At 63.2% G+C, this 26343-nt stretch overlaps 12 protein-coding genes across 12 annotated transcripts; 4 read left to right on the forward strand and 8 right to left on the reverse strand.

The window, feature by feature from the left end:
• Positions 1 to 53: 53 nt before the first annotated feature.
• On the reverse strand, positions 54 to 2186 carry AMSG_04316 (serine/threonine protein kinase). Its single transcript, XM_013903645.1, has one exon. The coding sequence runs from the start codon at positions 2131 to 2133 to the stop codon at positions 106 to 108; it is 2028 nt and encodes a 675-aa protein (XP_013759099.1). The 5' UTR covers positions 2134 to 2186; the 3' UTR covers positions 54 to 105.
• Positions 2187 to 2446: 260 nt separating this feature from the next.
• AMSG_04317 (CMRP Flagellar component) lies at positions 2447 to 3982 on the forward strand. The gene has a single exon (XM_013903646.1). It carries the CDS (start codon positions 2569 to 2571, stop codon positions 3673 to 3675), a length of 1107 nt encoding a protein of 368 aa, XP_013759100.1. The 5' UTR covers positions 2447 to 2568; the 3' UTR covers positions 3676 to 3982.
• AMSG_04318 (CAMK/CAMK1 protein kinase) lies at positions 3729 to 4817 on the reverse strand (the record flags this gene model as incomplete). The annotated part of the gene is made up of 2 exons (XM_013903647.1): positions 3729 to 4596; positions 4702 to 4817. The coding sequence occupies 2 exons, from the start codon at positions 4815 to 4817 to the stop codon at positions 3729 to 3731; spliced, it is 984 nt and encodes a 327-aa protein (XP_013759101.1).
• A 407-nt stretch (positions 4818 to 5224) lies between these two features.
• AMSG_04319 (CAMK/CAMK1 protein kinase) lies at positions 5225 to 6640 on the reverse strand. The gene is made up of 2 exons (XM_013903648.1): positions 6578 to 6640; positions 5225 to 6233 (listed from the first exon to the last, which is right to left on the reverse strand). Exons 1-2 carry the CDS (start codon positions 6622 to 6624, stop codon positions 5330 to 5332), a joined length of 951 nt encoding a protein of 316 aa, XP_013759102.1. The 5' UTR covers positions 6625 to 6640; the 3' UTR covers positions 5225 to 5329.
• A 27-nt stretch (positions 6641 to 6667) lies between these two features.
• On the reverse strand, positions 6668 to 11766 carry AMSG_04320 (uncharacterized protein). Its single transcript, XM_013903649.1, has 2 exons — positions 11483 to 11766; positions 6668 to 11404 (listed from the first exon to the last, which is right to left on the reverse strand). The coding sequence occupies exons 1-2, from the start codon at positions 11568 to 11570 to the stop codon at positions 6777 to 6779; spliced, it is 4716 nt and encodes a 1571-aa protein (XP_013759103.1). The 5' UTR covers positions 11571 to 11766; the 3' UTR covers positions 6668 to 6776.
• A 160-nt stretch (positions 11767 to 11926) lies between these two features.
• AMSG_04321 (uncharacterized protein) lies at positions 11927 to 13707 on the reverse strand. The gene is made up of 2 exons (XM_013903650.1): positions 13296 to 13707; positions 11927 to 13189 (listed from the first exon to the last, which is right to left on the reverse strand). Exons 1-2 carry the CDS (start codon positions 13458 to 13460, stop codon positions 12278 to 12280), a joined length of 1077 nt encoding a protein of 358 aa, XP_013759104.1. The 5' UTR covers positions 13461 to 13707; the 3' UTR covers positions 11927 to 12277.
• Positions 13708 to 14023: 316 nt separating this feature from the next.
• AMSG_04322 (uncharacterized protein) lies at positions 14024 to 15280 on the forward strand (the record flags this gene model as incomplete). The annotated part of the gene is made up of 2 exons (XM_013903651.1): positions 14024 to 14061; positions 14088 to 15280. The coding sequence occupies 2 exons, from the start codon at positions 14024 to 14026 to the stop codon at positions 15238 to 15240; spliced, it is 1191 nt and encodes a 396-aa protein (XP_013759105.1). The 3' UTR covers positions 15241 to 15280.
• Positions 15281 to 15507: 227 nt separating this feature from the next.
• AMSG_04323 (ubiquitin fusion degradation protein) lies at positions 15508 to 17270 on the forward strand (the record flags this gene model as incomplete). Its single annotated transcript, XM_013903652.1, has 1 exon — positions 15508 to 17270. The coding sequence occupies one exon, from the start codon at positions 15508 to 15510 to the stop codon at positions 17086 to 17088; it is 1581 nt and encodes a 526-aa protein (XP_013759106.1). The 3' UTR covers positions 17089 to 17270.
• A 239-nt stretch (positions 17271 to 17509) lies between these two features.
• AMSG_04324 (uncharacterized protein) lies at positions 17510 to 19028 on the reverse strand. Its single transcript, XM_013903653.1, has one exon. The coding sequence runs from the start codon at positions 18349 to 18351 to the stop codon at positions 17674 to 17676; it is 678 nt and encodes a 225-aa protein (XP_013759107.1). The 5' UTR covers positions 18352 to 19028; the 3' UTR covers positions 17510 to 17673.
• Positions 19029 to 19470: 442 nt separating this feature from the next.
• AMSG_04325 (apoptosis-inducing factor 2) lies at positions 19471 to 21000 on the forward strand (the record flags this gene model as incomplete). Its single annotated transcript, XM_013903654.1, has 2 exons — positions 19471 to 19639; positions 19874 to 21000. The coding sequence occupies 2 exons, from the start codon at positions 19471 to 19473 to the stop codon at positions 20998 to 21000; spliced, it is 1296 nt and encodes a 431-aa protein (XP_013759108.1).
• AMSG_04326 (uncharacterized protein) lies at positions 20979 to 23342 on the reverse strand (the record flags this gene model as incomplete). The annotated part of the gene is made up of 1 exon (XM_013903655.1): positions 20979 to 23342. A coding segment is annotated over one exon (2346 nt), but the record flags the coding sequence as incomplete, so codon positions are not given.
• A 657-nt stretch (positions 23343 to 23999) lies between these two features.
• AMSG_04327 (nucleotide binding protein) lies at positions 24000 to 25647 on the reverse strand (the record flags this gene model as incomplete). The annotated part of the gene is made up of 3 exons (XM_013903656.1): positions 24000 to 24238; positions 24271 to 25192; positions 25258 to 25647. 3 exons carry the CDS (start codon positions 25645 to 25647, stop codon positions 24000 to 24002), a joined length of 1551 nt encoding a protein of 516 aa, XP_013759110.1.
• Between the last annotated feature and the right edge of the window lie 696 nt (positions 25648 to 26343).

Consider the following 26343-nt stretch of genomic DNA (forward strand, 5'->3'; position numbering starts at 1 on the left):
GTCCGTCACCTCCTCGCCCCGCCCCCCCCCCCCCGCCCCCCCCCCCCCGACGCTCCACTTATGCTTGCTTTCATATCATACGCATATGGTTGCCTACACATTGTCTCAAAACTTGAGCTTGCGCATAAGCCCGGTGAGGTCCTCTAAGCTCCCACCGTCGGCCTCGTCGTCATCGTCATCGTGGTCGAGATCGTGGTCGTTGCCGCAGTCAGGCTGGCCTGCGGGCGTTCGGCGAGGGCAGTGAGTTGGCGACGCCGAGCCAGCATCAGAGGACGTCTCAGCGTCGTCGTCCGAGTCTGGACTGATGCTCCGCGGCCTAGAGAGGAGTGGGGTGACGAGATCGATGATGGTGGCCTGCGCGGCGTGGAAGACCTCGGTCGGCTCGCGGGCAACCATGGCAAGGTTGTGGAGGAAGCGCTCGAGACCAAGCATGGAGGCAAAAGTGACGAGGACCTCGTAGGTACCGTCGCTGTTGACGGTCCACTGCGCGACGCGGCGCTTGGTGTTGGGTGTCGCGGGGATGCGTGACCGCGCCTTGGCTCGTCGCTGCGGCGTTGACCGCAGCGTGCGCGCCGGCGGCGGAGCGGCATCAGAGCCGTCTTCCGCCGCTACACTGGCTGCCGCCGCACTCGCTGCCGCAGCTACGGCCGCATTGCCACCATCAAGGCTAAACGAGTCCCACGGCACAAACTTTTTGGAGCGACCGGCCGCGCGGACGAGCGACGGCTCGTCGTCGGTCCGCACCAGCAGCGTCGGCCGCCGCCGCGGCGGGATGGCGAGCTCCACCACCGACGAGGCGTCGATAACAAGCTGGAAGCCGTCGCGTCCGAGCCGAGTTCCGAGCTGGATGTCAAAGGCAAGGTCAAACCGCGGCTCGCGCGACGACTCGGAATGCCGCACCGTGGCCCGAAAGCACTTGCCGGCAGCCTTGGACGGCGAGTCGATTCTAGCCTTGGACGCCGAGAGCAGCGTGATCCGCGCCACTGCATAGTGCTGCCGCCGAAAGTGATCGCGAACCGAGGCCGAGATGGCCTCGCGCGCGTCCGGCCGCGCCTTGACCACCCGCGCCGTCATCGGATCCGCAGCCAGGTCGGCCACGTACGGCGCCAGGACCGGCGAGGCGAGCAGCTCTGCCGCCGACGGCCGATCCTCAGGCGCTGCTTTCACACAGCGAATGATCAAATCGATGAACGGCTCGTCAAGTTCTGACCGTGCACCGCTCACCAGCAGTGGGCGGAGCGAAGCAACCGGGTCAAAGCCTGGCCGCAGACCCAGCATGCCGACGTTGGGCGTCATGTCCATTCGCGCCATGTAGAACATCATGACGCCGAGTGCAAAGATATCGACAGCAGGAGTAAGCGTAGTTGCGCCGGCCAGTGCCTCGGGCGCAAGGTACGAGAGCGAGCCCGAGGTTGTGTCGACTCGCTCGATGCCGTTGGCATCGTCGGCCTTATCCCACGCCACCCGCGAAATGCCAAAGTCGCCCAGCTTGAGCACATACCGCTCGGAGCCCGACTCGGCGGCACTCGCTGTGGTCACAAACAAGTTCTCCGGCTTGAGGTCGCGGTAGATGAGTGGGCCGGGCGCCTTGGCCTTGCCAGACTTGTTCGGCCGGGGATCGGTAAAGGTCTGCGAGTGCAGATGATGGAGAGCCGACGCGATCTGAGCCATCCATCCGCCCAGCTCGGTCTGAGTAAACGGAGCGGCATCGTTGGCCCGAGCGGCAAAGACGTCAAACAAGTCACCACCGGAGCACATCTCCATGACCAAGCACACTTCGAGGCCCTTTGCTGTAGGCGAGGGCGGCTCGCGGACAAAGGCATCCTCAAAGGCCACGATATAGGGCGAGTTGAGCTGGCGGAGGATTTCACACTCAAACAGCGCCTTCCACACCGCCAATTCGGAGCCTGTGGGCATGACCTTCATCGCCAGTAGCGTCTGCGCGGGCGCGGCCTGCCCGTCGGCGCCGGACGCGCCTCCTTCCTCGCCTGACTTGGCCGTGCCCACCGGCCGCACCGCATACACCCGCCCCTGCCCGCCACCACCGAGCTCCCGGATGACCTCATACTCGGTCGTGGCGGTGTAGTTCGCAAATGTTGTCCGTAGGTCGTCTCCACTCACGCTCACAAACATCTCTGTCGCCTAGCCGTGTGCGCAATGCCCCTCACCGCCGTCGGCCTCGCGCGCAAAGTGTCGTTCGCTTTGACGACCTTTTCCTTCAATGTGGCACACCCGGTGGCGATCACGATCACGATCACGATCACGCCAGACCTGGCACCCTCTACCACCCACTCCACCCGCACTGGTGACTGTTGGCAAGGAGGCATGGAGTATGCTGGACGTGTGCGGCGACTCTCTGTCTTTTCCAAACGATCAGCAGGGCTATCTCCGGCTGTATCTGCCCTCGCCCAAGGAGACGGCCGTCGGTTCTCGGTGGCGGCCTCGGCCGTTGTTCCACGCAGCCGAGTCGGCGGAGCCAGTTCTGGCGGCGAAGGCGATGGGGATGGGGATGGAAGTGGAGGAGGCTTTGACACGTCACATTTGGACGACTCGTTCTCGTCGCATTTGATGAAGTACACCCTCGATCAGTACGAGGCCAAGCAGGAGCACGAGGCCAAGTCTGTGGTCGAGCGGTACGAGCTGGAGCGCGAGTCGACGCTGGAGCAGCAGGCCATGGTCGAGGCCTTGGCCAGCGGGGCGGTCGATGGAAAGGAGAGGAGGGCGAGGAAGGACGACGACGAGTGGGCCGGCGACGACGCGTCTCTTGGCGAGCAAGGGAGGAGGAGCGCCAAGACAAGGCTCACACCGCTTTCCGAGGCGCTTGACGGGCGCGGGCTGTACGGGCGGTATCCGGTGCGGCACGGGACCGGCGTCCATCGGTACACCAACGGGTCGGTGTATGAGGGCGAGTGGAAGGACGACAAGCGAGATGGCCGCGGGAAGCTGGTTTCGGCCTCGGGCGAGGTGTACGAGGGCGAGTGGAAGGCCGACAAGCGGCACGGGTTCGGCAAGCATGTGTACGCCGATGGGCGGGCGTATGTCGGCCCGTGGCGTCGCGGGGCGAGGCACGGGCTTGGAAAGCTTGTCTATGTCGACGGCACGGCTGTCCGCGACCGGTGGGTCTTTGGTAAGCGGCAGTACGACGAGAGCGTGATGGGAGAGGACGAGGCAGTGGCGCTCGACAAGCACCACCGGGCGGTGCTGGCGCAAGGCGGGCGGGCGAGCGGGAGCCGGGGCGACGACGAGGAAGGGGAGCAGGTTGCTGGCGCAGAGATCCGCGGTGGCCTTTACACCGGGGAGATGCGAAACGGAAAACGGCACGGCTATGGCGAGTGGGTCTCGCACTCGCGGCTGACCGGCGAGGTAGAGACGGTGTACCGCGGCGAGTGGGTCAATGACAAGCGCGAGGGCCGTGGGTACTTTCGCGACGCAGCGATCGAGTACGACGGCGAGTGGCGGGCCGGCAAGCGGCACGGTAAGGCGCTGGTGACGACGCTCTCGTCTGGCCAGCGGTTCAAGACCGTGTGGCGGGCCGGCAAGCGGGTGGCGTTCAAGGCATTAGACGCACCAGCGACGCCGGCGAGCAAGCCACGGCACTCGCACGGAACGCGAGTCTTCCGCACCGGCGCTGAGTATGTAGGCGAGCTGGAGTTGCGGTCGTCGCCGGCGCGGTAGGAGAGAGAGAGAGAGAGAGAGTGTGTGTGTGTGTGAGGGGTGTGTCATGTGGTTCATTGCTGCGTCTTGTTGGTGAGGGCCTTGAGCTTGCCCATGAGCACGTCCGGGACGGCCGAGATGTTGATGCCGTTTTCAGCGACAAAGTCTGCGAGCATGAACGAGGCGGCGAGGAGGCCACCACCGATGCCGCCGACAAGCATGCGCTTGGCGCCTGCGGTGGACTTGTAGATGAGGCCCGAGGCGACGCCGGCGAGGATGCCGTTGTACGTCGGGTCGATCGGAGTGGTAAAGTTGAGCGAGGCCTCGACAATGTTGTACATGAGGGCGACGGCGGCGAGAGTGTTGGCCATGGGCGGGCCGCGGCGGTTGACGCCGTTAAGCAGCGAGTTCATGCGGAGCTTGGTCGACGATCCCGGTGCCTGGCGGAGGCCCTCGATGGCGCCCCAGGGCGTGCCCAGCGCCAAGCCGCCGACCCATGCAAATGCGGTCTGGTGCAGGAGCTTCTTGCCCCACCCGCGCTCGGCCTCGTCGGGGTTGACAAACTCAACCTTACCGGCGCCCATGGGGTAGAGCGAGGCAAACGGATCGAGGTCGCGGGGATCCAGATCGGTGTACTCACCCATGCCGGCGATCGCCAGCTGCTTGGGCGCAACCTGCGGGAGCGACGACGCAGAGTCTGCCCCGTACCCGGCCATGCCCGACGAGCCTGCGCCCGGCGCGTGGTACTCGTACGACGAGCCCTCGTATTGAGAGGTATCGCCAAAGAGACCACCACCACCGCCACCAGCAGCCCCCGTCGATCCAGAGCCATAGCCACCGTGGCCAGCCGTGGAACCGTAATCGCCGTATCCGCCACCCGTCGACGAGCCGTACGAGCCAAAGCCACCGTCGGCACCACCGCCACCGCCATAGCCACCATAGCTTGCACCAGCCGCGCCACCGAAACCACCATCATATCCACTGCCACCACTTCCAGCAGCAGTTGAAGAAGATGTTCCATCATATCCGCCATACCCTCCATCATACCCTCCGCTTCCGTATCCGCTCCCGTTGGTCGTCCCGTATCCGCTCCCGTTGGTCGCCCCGTATCCGCTCCCGTTGGTCGCCCCGTATCCGCTGCTGTTGCTGCTGCCGTAGCTCATGGTGAGGCAAGGTAGGTGCTGTCACAGAGTCTCCCGGGCCTGGTGATACAACAAACAACAACGACAACACACAAGCAAGATAGAACTCCTACGTTCCTCTGCTCAATACGTGTTGGTGTGAGGTGGTGTGAGGTATTGTTCCTTGCCTGTCCCCCCTCCCCCTTCCCCCCCCCCTGCCCCTCTCGCTCAAACTAGTGTGATGATCCGTCTCGCGAATTGGGTCGTTTGACGCGTTTGTAACTGCCCAGTCCCACCAGCCCAGTGCCACACGCCCGCTGATACTTTTACAGCAGCTGCAGATGAGAGTGATGGACAGTGGGTGATCAAAATATGAGTGTGTGTGCGAGAGAGAGAGAGAGAGAGAGCGACAAGGAAAGAGAACCAATCGAGCTACCCCCGCTCGCTGCTTTCCGCAACCCGTTCTTATTCGAGTACCACATCCGCGGCAATAGCACAGTGCTGGTGACTGGGCGACGACGATGGCTGGGCAGCCGCTGCTAGTCGTCCCTGTTTCAACTTGTGGATCCTCCAGCAAATGCAGCAAGGGAGTTGGAGAGCATGACAACCCGGACGGCAGCCTTGAGCTTGCGCTTGGCATTCCACTTTGCTAGCTGCTCGGGGAACGTCTCCAAGACGTCTTGCGAGGCCGAGGTGCCCGAGATCCACGGATGTGCCAGTGCCTGGCGCGCAGTCAGCCGCGCGGCCGGATCAACCACAAGCAAGTGGTCAATAAGATCCCTGGCAGACGCCGACACGCCGTCCCAGTACGGCGCCGGGTAGTCGTAGCGGCCCTCGAGGATCTGGTCGAACAGGGCAGGCATGTCATCCTCGTAAAAAGGCGGAAAGCCGCAGAGCAGAATATACATGATCACCCCACACGCCCACATGTCGACTTCCGAGTCGTACCCGGTTGCGGTCTCCTGCTCCAGGACCTCGGGCGCCACATAGCCCGGCGTCCCGCACGCTGTCGCCAGAATCACATCCTCATCGAGCATTTTGGAGAGGCCAAAGTCTGCAATCTTCACCACCAGCCGCCCGGACTTCTTCTGCTCACACAACAGGTTCTCCGGCTTGAGATCGCGGTGCACAATGTCGTGCTCGTGAAGGTAAGCTACAGCCTCTAGAATCTGGGTCATGATCGACGATGCGTCGGCCTCCGAGTACGCTCCATGGTCCACAATCATGTCAAACAGCTCACCTCCCTTGACATACTCCAGCACCATGTCGAATGACTCATCAGAGTCAAACACATCAAACAGCCGCACCACATTCGGATGGTCGATGGCCTTCATGATCGACACTTCCGACTCGAGTAGGCCGATCGAAAACTCTTCATCGTTCTTGTCGACATGCTTGATAGCCACCTTTCGTCCCGACTTGCGGTGCTTGGCAAGAAAGACCGTCGAGAACTTGCCCCTGTCCGCCAACCCGCCCGTCCGTCGCCCGACCGTCGCCCGTCGCCCGTCCGTCGCCCGTCCGTCGCCCGTCGCGGGTCAACCGCCACAAACCCCCACCGACCCACCGACCACCCCAAGCCACCACGTACACCGCCCGCACACCGGCCCACATACCATGGACTCCATAAACATGTTAGTCAATACCACTCCCTCTCTCTCCCCCAACCGTCCCACCAAGACACCACAGTCGCCCCGAACCCTGCCCCAACGTCCCGCCCTGAGCTTCCTTCGGCAAACAACCGTCTCCCTTCACCCCTTTCCTTCCCTCATCCGCTCCGCTCCCCCTCTCCATGTCCTTCGTACTCGCCAACAGGTTTGATGACCTTGTAGTGGTGCTTGAGAGTGGGCATGTTTGCTCGATGGCCAGTCGACAAGTGCCTCGTCCTGGTTCTGCTTCTCTCTCTGCTCGGCTGCCGAGTCTGCACCGGCGCCCGGCTGGTCTCGAGCTCGGCGCACGCGGCGTTTCCACTTTCTGTGTCGGGCTACACCACGCGGAACCGGATCATCTCGACATAGCCGGAAATTTCGGGCTTGGATGAGCCAAAGACTTGCGACGAGGCGTGCCGGGAGCGCGTCTCGGGGACCGACGCGGGCGGGAGCACGGGGGCAGGCGCATCTGCAGCCGCAGGTGCGGGCGGGTCGAGCGCCGGCGCCAGCAGCGAGTCTTGCGAAGTGTTGGCGCCTTCGAGGATGGCAAGGCCCATGCGGGGGGCTCGGGCGCACGGGGACTTGGTGAGTCGGCATAGCCGACGAGATCGGCAAAGGCGGCCCAGACGCAGACGGCAGTACCGGACTGGACGCCGCCGAGCTGTTCCCACGTGGCGTCGGCAATCTGGACGCCGTCAGCACGGCGGAAAAACGGCACGCCGTCGGCATCGGTAGTCGGTCGCTCGACTGCAAGTCGGATGTCGACCGCAGATGGCAGGCGGAGCTCGAGGTGTACGCCGCCAGAGGCAAACGGCAGCGACTGGGTCTTGGGCAGATAGAGGAGGCCGCGCTTGGCGTGGAAGAGCTCTGCGAGAATGGGAGGATCGGTGGTGGAGAGGTCGGCCTCGAGAACGGCGTGCATCTCGACGTTGTTGCCCTCACACAGCCGGTCAATGATGCGCGCGTCCTCGTTGTCGATGTCTTCCCAGCCGACCCGACCTTCGAGAACCTCGTACGAGACGAGCTTGGCAAACGTGCATGGCAGCTCGTTTTCGCCGACCTGCGCGGCTGGCACGAGGTATTGGCCCCAGACATGGACCGGGCCTGGATCGGTGAACGCCACCGAGCCCGAGAAGATGCCCCCGTCATCGTCGTTGCGTTGGAGCTCAACGCCGTCGGAAAGGAGCCGTGGCTCCGAGGCGGCAACAACGAGGCCAACCGCGTGCGGGACGCGGATGGAGAACTGGTGTGGGATGAACCGCGAGAGCTCATAGAAGCGCGGGTAGAGGACAACGCCAGACTCGTCCACCATTCGCGGCGAGCGAAGCGCAAACTGGACAACAGCCTGCGGCGGCGCATCGCAGTTCATGTGGTACGACATGATGGGCTTACGGATTGTCGACCGCTCCTGGCACGTCAGCACATCGAGGAGCGAGCGCGAGTCGGCTTGGGCCGTTGCCGCCGGCATCGGCTGCGCCTCGTTGAGCAGGTCTGGCGTGGACGCGGTCGACGCGATCTTGTGCTCGTCATACACCGAGTTGGCGAGGTACATCTCCTCGTCCAGGCTCCAGGCAAAGATCTTGAGTTGGAAGCGACCGACCCGGGTAAACACACTCACAATGTTGTGCAGCGTGCCGTCGGTCTGCACCATAGTTGTTGAGCGCCCGTCAAAGGCCGAGAGCAGCGCTCCGTTGCCGTCGCACAGCTCGGCCCGGAGCTGGATCCCGGGCGCCGACGAGAGAGCAAGCGATGATACCGTACCCAGCAGATTGCGCTCGTGGTGCCGGACCCGGAAGCCGAGCTTGAAGAACCGCTCGTCGAGGACGACCTCATCCGAGGCAAAGCCGGCCTGCACGCCACGCTGGATGCGGCGATACTGGTAGCGGAGCTCTAGAAAGACGACCAAACCGATGAAACACACGTTGGCGGCAATGACAAGGACAACCAGAACGCCCACAAAGGTGGTTCCGGCCTCGTCGCCCGACTTGGACGTGCCGAACAAGATGAGGCCGCAGGCGACAACAAAGGCCGAGCAGGCCAGGTGGATGATTTCCAGATTGTTGACACGGGTGGTGAGGTACGGCTTGACCAGGATCTGTGCGATGAGGCCGCCGATGAGCGAAAACAGGGCGATGAGCGCTTGCGGCAGAACCGAGTTAAAGACAAGAATGCCGACCACAACGCCGAGCTTGCGAGCGAGGATAATAACCTCCCACCCGTACCACTGCGGGCGATAGCGGCGGTAGAGGAGGCCAAACTTGACAATAGTAAGCTCTTGGAAGAGAGAGAGGCGGTGCCAGTACAGGATGGTGGAGAAGAGCAGCGGAATGCCGATGCCGTACAAGACCATGGCGCTGAGACCGACTGCCAGGTACTTGCGCCACTCGCGCGAACCGCAGACGACGTCGGGCGCCTTGACCATGGCACCCGAGACGCAATCGAAGACCTCAAAGGTGACCGAGAGCAAGACGAGGTAGCACATCATGAGGACGGTGACAAAAGCATTGATCGAGGCGTTGCGGAGAAGGACGGCAGTGGCGCGGGTGACGAGCGGGAGCTTGGCCAGCCATGGGTGTTGCACCTCGGAGATCGAGGCGCGAACTCGCTTGTAGAGAGTGAGGCAAATGAGAAAGCCGCCAAACAGGACCAGAAACATGAACGGGATCGAGAGCTTGAAGAGCCAGATGGGAAAGTAGTCGACGGCACCGCCGGCAAAGGCGCATTCGGGCTGAAAGACGTTGATGTTGAAGGCAAAGACCGAGAGCGCGCGAAAAGTGGCCTGCACAAAGCCGGGCCACTTGAGGTCAAACTCGCCGATGATGGCGAGGACCTGCACAAAGTTGAAGCCGACAGCCATGCCGGTAAAGTAGGCGGCCGACTTGCGGGCGAGCTTGACAAGAAGCACCGCGAGTGCAACCATGAGCAGAAAGAGAACGGTGAGGAGGATCGGCGCCGTCGACGGGCATGGCTCGCACAGGCCCTTGTCCTTGTAGAACCCGGGGACGCAGTCGGAGCAGAGGAAGCCGATCGAGCCCGCGCGGCAGTTGCCGCCGCGGACGCAGACCGCCGGCGGGCGGCACGGCACAAAGTTGGTTGAGTTGGCCTTGTCATCGCCGTAGCCAAAGCCGTTGTCGGGGACCGGAACTGTCAGGCCTCCGGCGCAGTACCCGCCGACCGGGCAAGGGTCGCACGGATCGGCCACGGCCTGGTATGTGTAGAACGTGCCCTCGCGGCACGACTCGCACCCATCGGTGATGTTGACGAAAAAGCCCGAGGGGCAGATGCAAGTGCCGTCGTCGTTCGTCGGCGTCCGCCCGTTGTCGCACGGCACGTCGATTAGGAGTCGCACTCGAGCCGCAGCGCCATCGCCGGACGAATCGACTGCCCATGTAAACGAGTCGTTGTAGATGCCGCGCTTGAGAAAGATGGGCGCAACGCTACCAGGGAGCACAACGGGCAAGTCTTCCTCGTCGAGCGGTGTCGTCGTGCCGGGAAGCGCAATGGCGGCGATGGCAGGAAGGCTCGTGATCGAGTACACCAGCACCGAGCCGGCGTCGACGTCTGCCCCCGGCAGCGCAAAGTCGACCACGCCACTTGCGTACTGCGCCTCCGACTTGAAGACAAGCTGGGCGTCGGCAGCCGTGGGCAGGTCGTTGACATCGGTGATGGCGATGGTCAGCTCTTGGATGTTGGGCATGGTGTGGTGCTGGACAAAGACCGAGCAGGTTGAGGCGGCCTCGTAGTCCTGCGGCGGGAGAGTGACCTCGAACTCGGTGGCCGACGTCCGGGCCCACGCCAGTGGACCGGCGCAAGTGGTGGACGCGTCGATGACAAGATCGCCAGACGGCGCGGCGCCAATGAGAGTAAAGGTGAATGGGGCGTTTTCCGGCGTTGTCTTGGTCAGCGGGAGCGAGTCAAAGATGGCGTGCATGCCGGTGATAGTACCGTTGGGCTTGTACACAAATGCGGCCGGCGGAAACGCGGGGTTGACCGAGGCCACGACTTCAAAGTAGCCGACGCGCGAGGGGATGACTACTACAGCATTGCCGTTTCCGGAGAGGATGGCTGGTTGCGGGGCGCCAACCAGGTCGCCTGTGGCTGGATCGACAACTTGCAGAATAAGCGAGAGCGGGCCATGGGCACCTGGTCCAGCACTGTTGACGATGCTGATGGTGACAAGCTTGCTGCCACCGGCCTTTGGCGTCGATGCCGAGAATGGCGAGCCGCTCAGGTATGGCGTAGGGAGTATATCTAGCACGGATGAGTGGAGCGTGTCGAGCTCGGGCTCGGTCAAGGCGTGGTCGTGCATGATGACGCCGAACAGGAGGCCTTCAAAGCAGCGAAAGGTGTCGATGGCGGTAAAGGCGTTGCCACCGAGGGTCACGTTCCAAACCGAGTCTGTGATGCCGACGTATGAGTCGTTGAAGACCGAGGCAGCGTTGAGCATGTCGATCTTGAAAATATAGTCGGAGCCGCCGTCCCCGTTGTCGAGGTTGATCGAGTATGACGCCACGTGGACGGCGGTGTCATCGACACGGTAGGCCGGGATGTCTGTTGAGCGAAACTCCATTTCACCTGATCCAGAGCGGCCGATGCCAGTGGCGAGATATCCGCCACCCATCGACATGCCCCAATCGCCACAGTATCCACAGGCATCGTTGGAGATGATGTGTCCGCGTGCATGCCACTGAGCCGGCGGCGGACCGTTGTTGCCGGTGTTTGTGGAAAAGACGATGGAAAAGGTGATGGCTGACTTTCCGGCCAGCGGGTTGTCGCCCGGCACCATGAACATTTTGTTGCATGCCGCCGGTCCTGTAAAGTGCAACGCGCTGATGACTGTTGAGCCTGGGAAGGAGACATTGCGGAGAATGGCTGGAGTAGTGCCAAGGCCTGGTGCAGAGAACGGGATGCCGGACACTGAGTCGATCCATGTGGTGATGGGGTCGTTGATCGGACCAGATGGAGCGGTCCATCGTGCGACGACTGTGATGGCAGGGGGAAGGGAGTGAGTGGCTGTCAGGTAGTTTGGGGGCGAGGAGGTGGGAAGGGACGGCGACGTACGTGCACCCGAGGCGGTTCTTGTCACGAGGGCGAGTGCCAGAACGACGAGCAGGTTGAGATGTGTACGACGACGAGCAAGGGCAGACATGGTGCGCACTTTTTGGAGGGAGGAGGGGGAGGGGGAGGGATTGCCTTGCCTCGGCGCGTGCGTGACCGGAAGCACGCGTCGCTTGCGAAGCGCACGGGACGGGCGTGGAGGCGTTGGGGATGGAAGTGAGGGAAAGGAGAGGAGGGACAAGAGGAGGGGTGGAGTGAAGGAGATGAATGAGTGTAAAGGTGGGGTAGTTGTTGAGTGGATGTCGAAGGAGGGCTGAGTTTGCGGACGGAGGGGAGGTAGGTGGCCAGCAGCGGGCAGCGGCGGTGGAGCGATGCGGGGCGGGGCGGTGGAAAAAAAAGGTTGCGGTGATGGCCATAGCAGTCGAGAGCTCTGCATGTCGGAGGATGATTGTTATGGAGTGGCGGTGAGGGATGCAATGTGGGATATTGTAGAGGTGATGACGCGGTGGGCGGTCTCCCAGGCCGAGTCGTCGCCAGGCGGGGCGGCGAGGCCATCCTTGCATGATTTGACAAGAAGAGCGGCAAAGCGCTTGATGAAAGCGCCCTGATCATCGTCGACAACCGCGACAAAGCCCTGCAATGAGGCGAGAGTGTCACGGAGTTCGTCACGAAGCTCTGCACGGGAGACGATGCGGGCGTCGATGAGAGCGGCGAGCGAGTGGAGGGCGGCCTTGACAGCGGCAGTGTTGGCGGCGACGATCGAGTTGGCGACCTCGTCAATGTCATCATGCAGCAACGTTACTGACGAGGAGGTGGCTGCAGTGGGGAGCTCGCTCCACTCGTCGTCGTCATCCGAGTCATCAAACGGCGAGGAAGCAGCTGCAGTGGCATCATAGCCATGATAGTACGAGGCGACTGAGAGCGGCGAATCGCCGGGAGTCGGGGTGAGCGGCGGCGGAGCGGCGAGTGAGGTCGGCTCGTCAAAGTCGTCGGGCGGCGGCGGCGGGATGCGCGGCTCGACGGCAGAGAGAGGCTCCGCTGGAACGGATGCGCTTGTCTCGCCCTGATCAAGGCGAGCGCGGAGGGCACGGAGGCCGTTATCGCGGGAGGACGGCTTGTGGCGCCGCGACGGCTTGGGTGGCGGTTGGCCGAGCGATGGGGGGCGAGTAGGCCCCATGTCGGCATTAGAGTCGTGCGGAGGAGCGGCCGAGTCAGCGTCGGCCGAGTCAGCATCGGATGTTGGCGGCGTGTCAGCCTGGTCGTCGGCATCGGTTTCTCAGGCACGGCGGGATTGATGCGGGCGACGCCGGCGTGGAGCTCTTCGGGACGGATGGACGAGTGGTAGATGGACTGGATGAGGGCAACGCCTGGATGGCGGCGGGCCTTGACCGACCGCAGATCGCGAAGCCACTTGCGCTTTGTGTTGGGCGAGTCGGCCATGAGGCGATACTCTTTGCCATTGGCGACGTTGGTGATGAGGATGAGATCTGTGTAGCGCGAGTCGTCCTCCCCATCGGCTACCAGTAGATCGCACATGTAGATGGCGTTGCGGACAGTGTACTGATACTTGCGACGGAGCACGTTGGGCTTTGCCCACACCAGCGCGTTGTCGAACAAATAGAACCGGCGTTCCTGCACCTTGCGCCCGTTGTCCCCGATCTTGATCAGGTCTCCTTCGCGGACAAAGACGCGCTCATGCAGATCGATCTCCTACAAAGCGCCAGAGGGTAATGAGTGGTGTCATAGTTGTATGTGTACGTAGTTATGTGTGTGTGTGTGGGGGGGGGGAGGGACAGCAGACGGACGGGAGACGTACCTTGAGACGATCAACTTGAGTAAGAAGAGATTGTACCTTGCGGGAGTTTCTCAGCGCCATACTCCTAGCCTCCTTGAGTCTATCATCGGCATCCATATCCATGATAGCATCCAACTTTTTCTTTCTCCCTGCCTCTCCCACAAGTATGCCCTCGCGTGTAGCCATACTGTGGCCAGCAGAGGGACGGGGCGGCCGACTGCTTTTCAGGTGTGGCGGTGTTGTTTGCGGTGGTGGAGGGGAAGGACGGTAAGGGTGGGGAGTGGGAAGTGGGGAGTGGGAGCGGGAGAGGAAGAGAGGTCAAGGGAGTGTGTGAATGAGTGAGAAGTATGTGATAGGTATGTGTTTGCGGTGGTGGTGGCGGCAGTGGTGGTGGTGGTGGTGGTGGTGGCGGTGGTGTTGATGGTGCGGGGGAGGGGGTGCGGTGGTTGAACCTCGGTTGGCGGCGGGGCGGGTTGCCGTGCTGCGACTGCCTGTTGTAACCGTCAGCGGCAGCGGCAGCGGCAGCGGCTGTGGCAATGACGGCGACGGCGACGGCGACGACGACTGCGACACCACTTGTCTTTGGTTGGAACTCATGGACAGTGGTTGCAAAGAGGGGGTAGATGTCGATGTGACGGATTATGTGGTGGTGAGGGCGGAGACGGGCGGATGCGAGGTGGCGGAGGAAGTCCTGCAAAGGCCAGGTGGTGTGCTGGTGGGGCATGCGGACGACGCCGAGAGTGGTGATCATGGCGGTGATGGAGAGCAAGAACAGGAAATCGGCACTGTTGAGAAGGAAGAGAAAACAGGCAGCGAGTCTTTGGAGACGCCGCCGGCAAAGAAGGAGAAGCGCAAGCCGCTGCCGCGGGTCTCAGCCTCACCAGGGGTCATCCGGTCGGTGGACGATGCGCAGCCGCTCGGCACGGCACACGCTAGCGGGTGGGACTGGGACTTTGGAACTCTGGGCGGTGGCCTGCGGCCTGTGGCGCGGGCGCTCGCGCGTGGTGTGGTGCGGATCTTTGCCACGTACGCGTCGTCAACGTCGCACTGCGAAGGCTACCCGTGCCACTCGCGATCATCGCTGGCCGGCTCCGGCGCGGTTGTGGCGGTTGTCGCGCACAACGACCACCCGGGCGAGGTTGATGTGTATGTGGCAACAAATAATCACGTGGTGCCAAGCAAGCACTCGGGGCTCAAGCTCAAGCGGGTGGAGGCGACAGCGGGTGTGTACGCGCCCAAGGAGCGCGACGGACAGTATCCGCGATGCCTTAAGCTCTCGTCGCACACCAAGGTATCATCGTGGCTCGGCAGCGCGTCGCGGGCGGCAGAACTGACACGTGCAGCCGATGTGGCATTTCTCAAGTGCAGTTTTCCCGAGTTTATGGCCGCGGCGCTGCTTGTGCCGCTGACCCCGGCCGGCGGAAGCGGCGTCGGCGACGAGCTCGTCGGCGTCGGCTATCCGGGCTCGGCAGTCCTCGGCTACGCCTTTGACAGCATGTTCAAGCCATATCAGCGGACCGCAGTCCATGGCGCAGCCGTGAAAGCGTCGGAGCCGGACGCTTTTGCCCACACTGCACCGTGCAAGAAGGGCCTCTCCGGGATGCCGATGGCATCGGCGGCGCTCCCGCCGGGCACCTTTATCGGAGTCCATCGCGGGCGGCAAGAGGTGCGCAACGGCGCCGCAGGAACGAGCGACCAGCCGACAGCCAACGCCGGTATATCGGTCACTGCTCCGACCTTTGCCTGTGGCCTGCTCTCGTACGTTGGCCTTCCAGTTGTCCGCGCCTCGGGCAGCGAGTACGACCGCGCTGATGTGGCCGAGGTTGTGGGTCGACTCGACCCGTTCTTCACCGCCTCGAGCGAGATCCTCTCTGCCAGCTGTGGCAAGCAGTGGAGGGCGTGGAAACGGGCGGTTGCGGACGTGCAAGTCGAGTCGCGGAGCGAGGAGCAGCAGGCACGGCAATGAAACGAGAGCTTGGCCAGCGGCCGAGCTGGGCTGACCTCCCTACTTGACTTCCTTCGCGCGGTCACAGTGCCTCTCGCTACAGCAGCCGAGGGAGCGAGCATGTCAGAAAGCCCGGTGTCGCCAAGGTCGGAGCCATTGTCCCCTCCGGCAACACCGCCACAGGCGACAGCAAGTACAGAGAGGGAGGCGCTGACGCTCTCGACAGGGAGCGTGCGGTATGAGTTGGAGGCGCTCAACTCGCCGCTGCCGTCGCCGGCCCGGGCAAGAATGTCAGGCGCGTGGGTGAACCGGCTGTTTGGAGAGTATGTGAATGGTGATGGTGCTGAGGTCCGTGGTGTGTTTGCAGGGACAATGCTTGTGGGATCGCGGCAAGAGTACGGCGATGTGGTGGTGGTTGCCGGCGGGGTGGCGTTCGTGGCGGCGCGGCGGCCGGCGAGCGACTCGGTCTTTGTCCCGGCTGGGCAGATTCTGGCGTGCGATGCCAATGCCATGGCCGATACACATCGACCGATCACCTCGCTTGTGCTGCTAACCGCTGATGGCGCCGAGTACATCTTTGCGCCTGTTGCGCACCCCGAGCGAGCTGAGGAGCTCATCCGCTCGGCGATGGAGACGGCCGATGCGAACGGCAGCGTCGTGCCGTATCCGCAGAGCCCGGTCCGAGGCAATGGACCGGATGTGGACGATGACGCCTCACTTGCACTTGCGCTCGCGCTTCAGAACGAGGGATCGCCGTTCGGGTTGCGGTCGCCGGTGCGACAGACAGAAACCCGGAGTCAGACGAGGGGAGTGGCGCGGGCACCGACAGGCTTTCCCAAAGGCCTCGCGTGCTACTCTTCGGTGGTGGCGGACATGCCTGGGCTGGAAGTGGCAGACAAGATTGTGTTGCCGGCGTCTGTCCTGAGCGAGCTTGTCGAGCTCGAGGTGGAGGCGAGGCCGTACGCGTTCCGTCTGGCCAAGCCCGACGCTAGCGGGCTGTTTGGCAAGCGAACCCATGCGGGAGTGCTCTCGTTTACGGCGCCCGAGGGCACGATGTACCTTCCGTACTGGATGATGGCGAATTTGGAGGTGGACGAGGGCGAAGAGCTGCAGCTCCAGCTAGCGACGCTGCCGAAAGGTCGCGGAGTGCAGCTGCAGCCTGTCGAGGCCGAGTGGCTTGACGTGGCGGCCGAGCTCCGTGAGGCGGTGCTCCTCGATCAGCTCTCACGGCTGCAGTGCCTCACGCAGGGCGACGCGATCATGTTGCGGTGCGGAGCGCAGCTGTTTGGGTTCAACGTTGTGGCGACGGATCCGTCGCCGGCGATCTCGATTGTCGACACCAATCTGGTCACCGACGTCCTCGCTCCGATCAACCCGCCAGCGACGCCCGAGCCAACGCTCCTTCCGGGCAAGGTTATGGTCGGCGAGGTGGATGCCGGTGAGTACGCGTACTTTGCGTTCAAGGTTGTGCATCCGCATGGATTTGAGCTCGAGGCTGTGCCTGCGCCGGGCTCCTCGGGCGACCCGGACTTGTACGTCTCGAACGTGGTGCGCAAGCCGACTCGCGCTCACTTTACTTGGTCAGGCGTCCAAGTCGGGGCGGGGAAGATCCGGGTTACCAGCGAAGACCCGTCTTTTGCGATCGGGACGTACACGGTAGGCGTGACGAGTTTGGAGGCCGCAGCGGCGTTTGAGCTCAAGTACACACCTCTCGACGCGGTGGCAGCCACAGCTGCAGCTGCAGCGGCAGCGGATAGAGGTGCGGGCAAGGCTGGACCGTCAGGCTCAGGCTCTTGCACAGACGATGCTGCCGGCGAGACTGACGAGTGTCCCCATGCGGGCGGCGGGTGCGGCGAGCTATCTTTATGATGCACGAGGTGCAGTGCGGGAGGCGCAACGCGCGATGCAGCGAGTGCGGGGTGTTGTTGGCGTGGGTGCACTGTCGAAGCACATGATTCTCGAACACACCGTGCTGCGGTGCGAGTGCGGAGCGGAGCTGCAGCAGGACGAGCTAGCGGCACATCGGCGGACCGAGTGCCCCAACAGGCTTGTCGCGTGCTGGTACTGCCCACTATCTGTGGCGGGCTACGAGTTTGAAAGCCACGTCGAGTCGTGCGGGGCGCGGACGACGCGGTGTATGCGGTGCGGGTGCGACGTGGTGCGGGCGACGATGGGCTCGCACCTTGTCATCGACCATGGCCTCGATCCGTCGGAGACCAACGTGCGCGAGGAGCTGGTGGCGGCGGCGACACAGCCGTCCGGGTTCACGCCGTCGATGGGCGGGTTTGGTGGCGGTGGGGCCGGACCGGCGTTTACAGAGCCGGCTACGGAACCGGTGCCCGAGCCGGCGCCAGTGCCGGCGCCGGCGACGCCCACGACGGCGGTATATTCGTGTCCGATGTGCGGGACGCGCGAGAACTCGTTTGATGCACTCTCGGCCCACTTTGTGGCGTTTCACGCAGACCTGGCGGCGTAGCGCGGAACACAGCGAGTGGTAAAGTGGCTAGAGGTGGTCCCAGTCGTGCTCGTCATCGTGCTCATCAAGCCTGATATCAGCGTCGCCGTGGGCCGACGCCGGGCGCGGGGTGCAGAGGCCACGGGCGCAGCGGGGGCAGTCCTCGCTGCACTCGGAAGATGAGAGACACGGTGCATTGCATGGCTTGCGCGGGAGGCAGAGCTTGGAGCGGAGGTCGCACACTGGACAGGCGTGCGGATCGCAGTCTGCCGACGAGGCACAGGGCGCGCCACAGGCGGCCGGTGCCGTGCAGGCATGGTCGACACACTTGGTGCATGCATCAGACGAGGCATGGCGGACATGTTCCATCGTCCCGCCACCACACATATCGTCATTGAGACAAAAGCCGCCACAGTCTTGCGGCTTACGGCAGATCGGCTGAGCGCCGTCGGCAGTGGCAATGCACGCGCCACATGGAGCGCTGCAGTAAGCGTGATCAGGACAGACTGAGCCACAGTGGCCAACCGCCGGCCGACAGACTGCAATGCCCGAGACAAGCGGGACGCAGACCGGGCAGGCCGACGAGCAAGCGCGAGCGAGGCTCGGGTCGCAACGCTGAGAACAAGTAGGCGGGGTGGTGCAGGCCCCGTCGACGCACAAAGAGCACGGTTCGTCATCGTCGGCGGGCCCGGGAGGCGTGATGGACTGAGATCCACTAAGAATACCCTCGGACGTCACATGGGCATATCTGTCTTCTCCCTCAACGCTTGCATCGGCCTCAGCATCAGCCACCGACCGAGTTGTCGTTGTGCGGCGCTGCGGGCATTCGTCCGACGATGAGCATGGCGAGTCGCAGGCCGTTGTGCTTGCGGCGGTGGAGGGGAGAAGAACAGCAACGAGGAGAACAAGGGGAGAAGAAGGGCGAGGGGAAGGCGCATGTGCGTGTGTGTCTGTGTCTGTGTCTGTGGAGTGCGGAGTGGGGAAGTGAGGTGTGGAGTGCGGCGAGGGCGTGGGTCGAGGACAGGCTGGGCAGGCTGGGCGGCCGGTGGCGCACAGTCGGCCCCAAAGGAGCGGGAACGCACCCACCCATCCTTTTGACGACGATGCGACGAGGACGGCGGCGGGCCCTCATTGGGCGCCCAATCTTTGCCTTGATCTCGGTTGTACGTCAGCGCGCAGCGGCAGGTCATCGCGGGCGACTCCGCCAATCGGCAAGATGTGTGGACATAGATGGTCAGGCCGTCGAGGCAGTGGAGCGACCAATCGACATGCAACTAGGACGTTGATGTGTTGATGTTCGAATGGGGGGAGGTGTTGATGGCGAGTGGATGATGTGGATTGCTATATCCCTCTGGTGATGACGAGGGACTCTGAGACAGCGGCAGCTGCGCAACGTCGAGGCTCGCAACGTAGCGCTCGAGACTTGGGCTGCGCGTGCGGAACAATGCGGCGATACGCGGACTGCAGACGAAGCTCGAAGAGAGCCAGGCAGCAGCGGCGAGACGGATCCGTGAGCTGGAGCACTCGGCCGCGGACGAGCGCGAGGCAGATGAGCGGTTAGGAGAGGAGCGGGATGCGCTGCAGCGCCGATGCGGTCATGCTGCGGTCTGAGCAGATGCGGGCGGCGCAGGAGAAGCATATGATTTCCGTTTGGGACGGCCAGGCCACCCAGCGACCGCCATGGCATATTTCGACTCCCACACACACGCACACAGGAAGCAGTGGTGGTGATGGCAAGCAGACACTTTTCTTGTAGTAGTAGTAGTAGTAGTAGTACCAGTAGCGGCTGTTTCAACATGGGAGCATCGAGCAGCAAGATCAAGGCCAGGCTGGAGGGTGCACCTGTGGTGGTAGTGGTGGGTGCTGGCTATGGTGGCCTGGCGGTGGCCAAGGCTCTGGACAAGACCTTCAATGTTGTCCTCATTGACCGAAAGGCATACTTTCTCCACAACATTGGTGCTCTACGTGCATGTATGTACATGGCGGTCGTGTGCATGGAGGCATGGTGTCCCGTGGTCTGTAGCAGATGATAGAGCTGGATGTCGCGGCGGGTCGCTTCGGGCGAGGGAAGGGGAAGGGCATGCGGAGCGAATTCCGCCAGTTGACGGCGGATGCGGCGGGAGCGGCGGGAGTCGTGGGAGCGTAGGAGCGAGGAGGTTGACTCATATGTGTGATGGAGGGTGTGGGTGGCGAGAGCAGGTGTGGAGGATGGATACGAGCACAAGATCTGCATTCCATACTCCAACTTGCTCGACTACGGGCATGTGGTGCAAGCCGAGGTGACGCGGATCTCGCCCGGCGGGGTGTACGTGTACGGGCGGGACGAACCGATCGACTTTGACTATGTGGTCATTGCGACGGGAACCTCGTACGCGTTCCCGTGTAAGATTGCCGAGCCGGAGATGGAGGACGCGACCGGGCAGTACACCGGTGTTCGCGAGCGGATTGCAGAGGCGCAGCGGATCACGGTTGTCGGCGGCGGGCCAACGGGCGTCGAGCTCTGCGGCGAAATCAAGGAGACGCATCCGGACAAGGATGTGACGCTCATCCACTCGCGTGGCGCGCTAGTGCCGGGCCCGCTCCGTGATGCGTTCAAGAGCAAGCTGCTGGAAAAGGTGCAGAGCATGGGGGTCGAGGTCATGCTGAACGAGCGTGTCAACCTCAAGGAGTCGTTCTCAGAGCCCGAGGCTGTGTCGGCTAACTTTGTGCCCGGCACACGCCAGCTGACGCTCGAGTCTGGAGCGACGATGGAGACGGATCTTGTGTTCTTCTGCATGGGAGCGCACGTCAACTCCAAGTCGTACGAGGCCGACTTTGGCGGTGTGATGAACGACGACGGACGACTGCGGGTCAACGAGAACCTGCAAGTCGAGGGCTTTACCAATGTCTTTGCACTTGGCGATTGCAACGATGTGGCGGAGATCAAGCTCGGATACGCGGCACAGAACCAGGCGACGGTTGTGGCCAAGAACGTGGCGGCGCTGCGAGCTTCCAAGGCGCTCAAGGCGTACACGCCGGGCCACCATGTTATGATCGTGACAGCCGGACGCAACGGCGGCGTGGCGCAGCTGCCGGTACCTGGCGGCAAGGTCATGGGATCGCGGTTTTCAGCTATGGTCAAGTCCAAGGGTCTCTTCACTGCCAACCAATGGAAGCTCCTGCGGCAGTCGTTGAAGGATGCGGCTGGGCCGTCGGGCGGCGACGAGGATGTCGAGCCGGATGCCGTCCCGCGCCTTGCGCAGGCCATGCAGATTTCCGAGGAAGACGCCGAGGAGCTTCTCCGCGGGCTTCCGGTTGGCGATCACTCGGGCGAGTCGTTTACCTAACTTGGCAGGACGCCCGGCTTGGTAGAGTAAAGCCGACCTTTGCAACAAGCATTAGTGGTGTGTCGCGGCGTCATCGCAGCGGCTGAGGGTGGCGGCACAGGAGTCGGCGGCGGCGGGATGCCCATTCGACTTGAGCGCCTTGATGATCGAGGCGACGATGCGGCGGACACCCAAGCAAAGTAGCCGGATGCGACAACAGCTGTCTCGATGGCGGCGACGGCGTCAACAACATCGGCGACATCATCGCCGACGGCGAGTTTGAACTTTGCGAGCATGGCCGCAGCCTTGACGTGGTGCGGGTTCGAGGCAAAGGCGCGGGTGTAGAGATCGCGGGCGCGGGTGTTGTCGTTGATGCGGGTGTGGCAAAAGTTGGCAAAGTCCTTAAGGGCGTTGGTGTGTGTGGGGTCGGCGGCGATGGCGGAGGCGTAAAAATGCTCGGCGCGGTCGTAGTCGCGCTTCTTGCGCTCCCACACCATGGCGGAGTAGTACAGCGACCGGGCATGGTTGGGATCAATGGTAAAGGCACGCTCGTAGAGCCGGAGTGCCGCCTCGTGGTCCTTGTCGAGGTCCTCGACAAGGAAGCCGTAGTTGGTCAGCGTTGCCGGGTCGTCCATGACGTCAAGGACCGACTCAAAGTGAGCGCGGGCAAGGTCACGGATACGGGTGAACTCCTTGGTGCACCGTTCGTCGGTCTTGCGGGCGAGGTTGCGGGCCTGGATAAAGTGGAGCGTGCCTTCGGCATACGAGACAATGGTGAGCTGCTGGACCCGGGCATGGAGGGCGGCAATGTCGGTGTGAGCAAAAGGGTGTGGGACCGTGAAGATGGCAGTGTCGGTCGTCGCGGCTGCGTACGTCGACGGGACCAGCTCAATGCCGGCAAGGTCGACGACGCGGGCGAGGAGCAGGCCGAGGCCGTCGCGGACGAGCGCCTCATAAAGCGCTGGGCCAGTCGGTACGTCACCGCCGTCGCGCTCATAGACAGCAATATCGCCGCTCTTGCGGGAGCCGGTCCATGAGATGACAATGTGTGGGTAGCGGACCGAGACCGAGCGCGAGAGCTGGCCGTCCCAAAAAGAGCGGGACTGTTGTGAGGCACCAAAGACAAGGTTGAGCATGTTGACGACAGTGGCGCGATGCGGCTCTTCGGACGGAAGCTTGACCTTTTTCATAGTGGCGCGGAGGCGGGCGTTGAGCTCTGCGTGGACAGCACGGGCAACCATCTCGACCAGGATGCGCAGCCGCCAGGCAGGATCAGTGACGGCAGCGCGGACGGTTGCGAGGAACTTGAGGTTGACGCCAGCCTTTCGGAGGCGGACCGCAAGGCCACGCGGTGACGCAAGCTCTGGATCACGGGCAAGAATGGTGCGAAGCGGCGGCGGGCCGTCGTCAATGGCGGGGTCCATGACAGCTGGGCGCGAGGCGGCAGAGGCGTCGAGCGAGGCAGCAACTTCGGGGACGACTGTGTCCAGCAGCTGAATGTAGAGCCAGAGGATGTCGTTGTCACAAGAGTCGGCATCGGGGCCTGGCGTGGCAAAGCGTGTGCCTGCGTCGGACGAGACTCGGATACCGACGCGCTTGATAAGTTCGGGCCGGAACTTGGTCTGGACCGGCGAGAGGCCCGAGAGGGCCAGTCGTGGAATGAGCGGGAACATGCGTGCAAAGTCAATCATGTACAGGGCGCCGTCACGGCCGCGGTGGCCCTCGATGTCGGCGGGGCCGTAGATCTCGCGAGCAGTTGCGGGATCCGGCCCGGCAAAGTGCTTGCGGAGCAGGAGCTTGTTGGCAAGAGCATCCATGACGTCCGCAAACTCGGGGTCCGAGTTGAAGATGTGTGAGCCCGCGTCGGACGAGCCGTAGACCAGAGTCTGGTCGGAGATAGGGAGCTGCGACGAGGCGATGAGACGGAAGCCGCGAAAGTTGATGAGAACCATGAGCGGGAGCTGGAGGCCCGGAACGTGTGCATTGTACACGGCCTGCAGAGCGCGCATCTCGTCGGAAGCCACCTTTTCGGCTACCTCGTCGTTGCCATTAAACACGCCCGAGGCGTCGATAGCAAACTTGAAGAGAATACCGTGGACGACGTACTTGACGCCGCCAGCGATGCCACCCATGGCCACCGGCTTGATAGTCTTTGCTTCGTCGGGTAGGCCCATCTCGGCAATGATGACCTTGCCGTAGGTCTGGGCGGCGTAGACAAAGTCGCGGGCTAATGAGGCAAGGCGGAGGAATTTCTTGTGCTCGGCGAGGATGACCGAATCGTCAATCGAGTTGACCAGGGTCTGGTACTCGCGGTTCCAGTCGCGAGCCATACCAGACGCTGAAGTGACCCCGCTGGCGAGCTCGAGCGCATGGAGGGCGCCCATGACGTCGACCAAGGCGACAGCGCCCGACGCCATCAGGGCGTCGAGGATAGCGCGAGCGCCCGAGTCAGGGAGCAGGTCCAGGCCACGGGCAATCGAGCGTGGCAGCATCCACTCGGACGACGAGGTGTTGACCGATGTACTTGGCGTGGAACTCGTGTCCTGGTGGAGCGAGTTGGAGAGAGCCGAGTTGACCGAAGCCCAGGCCATTGAGGACGAGGTCGACGACGACGCCGCCGAGCGGAACCTGTCCTCGCCCTCCTCCAGCAGCTGTGACCAGTTCGAGGAGGTTCGCGAGAGCGCCGAGCCGGAAGGCAGGCCCGACGGCGAGAAAAGGGTTGGCTGCGGAGGCGGGACGGATGGCGGAATGATGTGGAGCGGCGTGCGTGCAGTGACAGGCGAGCCCGCCGAGTCTGCGTCGGGAGGAGGCGAGAGGGTGGGGAACACAATGGACGCAGGTGAGGCATATGGCGACTGAGAAGAAGGAGAGGCGGTTGGCGTGAGCGACGGAGCCGGCGAGGGTGCACCAAGGCTGAGCTGGTAAATGTCCCCGCCGGACATGGCTGACCGTGTGTATGCGGGGAGCGGGTGGAGTGGCAAGGCGTGGGGGGTCAGCGTGGGGCAAAGGGCGGCGACAGTTCAATGCTTGGCACGTTTGGCTGGCGGCTCGAGATCGGGCTCGGCTTGCTGGGACGACGTAGAAGGTAACGGCGGAGCGGTGGCATACTTGCGGAGCGCTTCTTGTGGGTCTTGCATGAGGTAGGGCTTGTTGAGGGAAGCGGCGGCGCCGGCCTTTTCGATGACGGCACGGGCGTGGGAGATGCCGAGCTTGCCCGAGTGGCCCTTGCCGGCGAGAGGGCCTTCGGCGCCGGCGGTCGCTTGCGCTTGGCAGTCGGAGCGAGAGTTTCACGATCCACAACGTCGGGAAGAAAGACCAGGGTGTCCGAGGCGTCGCGAACAGGGGCCTTGACGCGCACGCCTCGCTTGACACCGCCGCACGAGATCTGCTCGTCGTAGAGAGCGAGAAGCGATCCGTCGCCCATGCCGACGAACATCTGCTTCAGCGGTTCAGGATAGAGAATAGGCCCTGCATGTGTCCGCGACGAGAGAGGCTCCTGATGGACAACATCAAAGGTGACGGTGTCAACAAAGACGGCGCGAGCGGGCGCGGCATCGGTCGAGCCTGTGGTGAGGCAGATGAGGGCCTCCATGGGCGAGAAGGCCAGGCCGGCAAACTCGATGGGTGCAGCCAGGCCGGCAAAGACCTTGATTGGGCGATCAACCTTGCGGCCATCCCAGATGCGAAGTGAGTCGTCTTGGGCGCGCGCGACAAACAGACGGTCGTCAGCAGATACGAGCATGGACGTGATGTTGCCGCCGGGAATGGAGGCCGAGCCCGAGGACGGACGGGTAAAGAGCGGGCGGGCCGAGAGCTGTGGGGTATGCGAGCCGTGCATCTTGTTGATGACGAGAGCCGTAGGTTTGGTAAGGTTCGCGCGCGGGTCAAAGACTTGTAGCGAGCCATCGGCGCAGCCAGCAAAGAAGCGGGTGCCGTCGGCGTTGGTGGCAATGTGGGAGACAGCGGTTCGGGTGCCAGTCGTCGACTTGGTGCGCATGACCAGGGTTTGGCGGGCATTGCTGGATCCCGACGCGTCCCATAGGCGTACAGTACCATCCATGGATCCGGAGAGAACGCGCGTAGACGAGACAAAAACCGCGTTGCAGATCGAGCCCGTGTGGCCGGTTGTCATGCGCTGATCACGGATGTACGGATCACCGATGGTCGACGCAGCCAGCCGCGAACCATCCGCGTCGTGCAGTGTAAAGATGGACTCACCAGTAGCGATGACTGCGCGGGTGGGCGCCCAGAGTCGGGCGCAAATGCGATCGAGTGGACAGGCGAGTTGTCAGCAGCCTGAAAGACGCGCATGGACGAGAGGCCGGCACCAAGGAGGCCAAAGTCGTAGACCCGGACCGAGCCATCAATAGCGCCGGACCAGAGGCGATCTGCCGATGTCGGAGCTGCCAAGGCCGAGACCATGCGAGCATGAGCCGTTGCGGCTGGATTCTCGGGCGGCTCGGGCGTGCCAGAGGCGGGATTACGGGGCGGAGGGATGGCAGCAGGCGCGGTGCGTGACATCCAGGCGTAGGCTGAGAGGGGAATCGAGAACATAGCAACGGCGTCAAAGTCTGACGAGTCTGAGTCCGAGTCTGAGTCCGAGTCCGAGTCAGCAGCAGGCGCAGTTGGCGCAGCAGGAGGAGGCGGCGGGCGAGGCGGGCCGATCATGGGTGGGCGGGGTGGGCCAATGGGTTGCGCGGCAGCAGGAGCCGAGGAGGAGATGCTTGCTGAGGATGGAGGGAGGATGGAAGGGCGGTAAGTAGAAGAGGCCTTCTTGCCGAAAGAGGTGGGGAGGGCGCTCATGGTGTGGTGGGGCAAGTGGAGTGTGTGCGACTCCGGCTCTGGCGAGGCAGAGCAGGGCTAGTGGACGAGGGCACTTTACTGTGCAGCATACGAGCCATGGAGAACATAAGGACAACCGCGGGGAGCAAGATATATGAGTTGGTGGCGGCGGCTGTGGGCAACCAGAGGCGGCGAAGCGAGCAGCAAACAACTGGCGCAAACTGATGTCGATGGCGGGGAGTATTCGGCGCAACTTCGATTGAAGAGGCATTGTCTGCGGACGGATCGGCAGGTTAGCGAGCGCCCCTCGTCGTCCATCTCGCCGTGACCGTTGTCGTCGTCAGCGCCCCATTGGCAACCCGGTCGGACTGGGCCCGGTCAGTCATAGTGGGAGAGCCTTGTCCTCGCCCAGCCAGACTTGGGCCCGGTCTTGATCAGCAGCGACGCAGGCGGGCGGCCGTAGCTGATGGCGTGGGCCACGCAGTTGTGGGCTGCGGGGCGAGGTGGAGCGAGAGAAAGCTCAAGCCAGGCCATGGTCATGGCTGGATCATCGTCAGTCGGTGTCGATGTCGGTGAGGGGGC

The sequence above is a fragment of the Thecamonas trahens genome, assembly GCF_000142905.1.
Source record: "Thecamonas trahens ATCC 50062 unplaced genomic scaffold supercont1.17, whole genome shotgun sequence".
In the NCBI taxonomy this organism is placed as follows: Eukaryota; order Apusomonadida; family Apusomonadidae; genus Thecamonas; species Thecamonas trahens.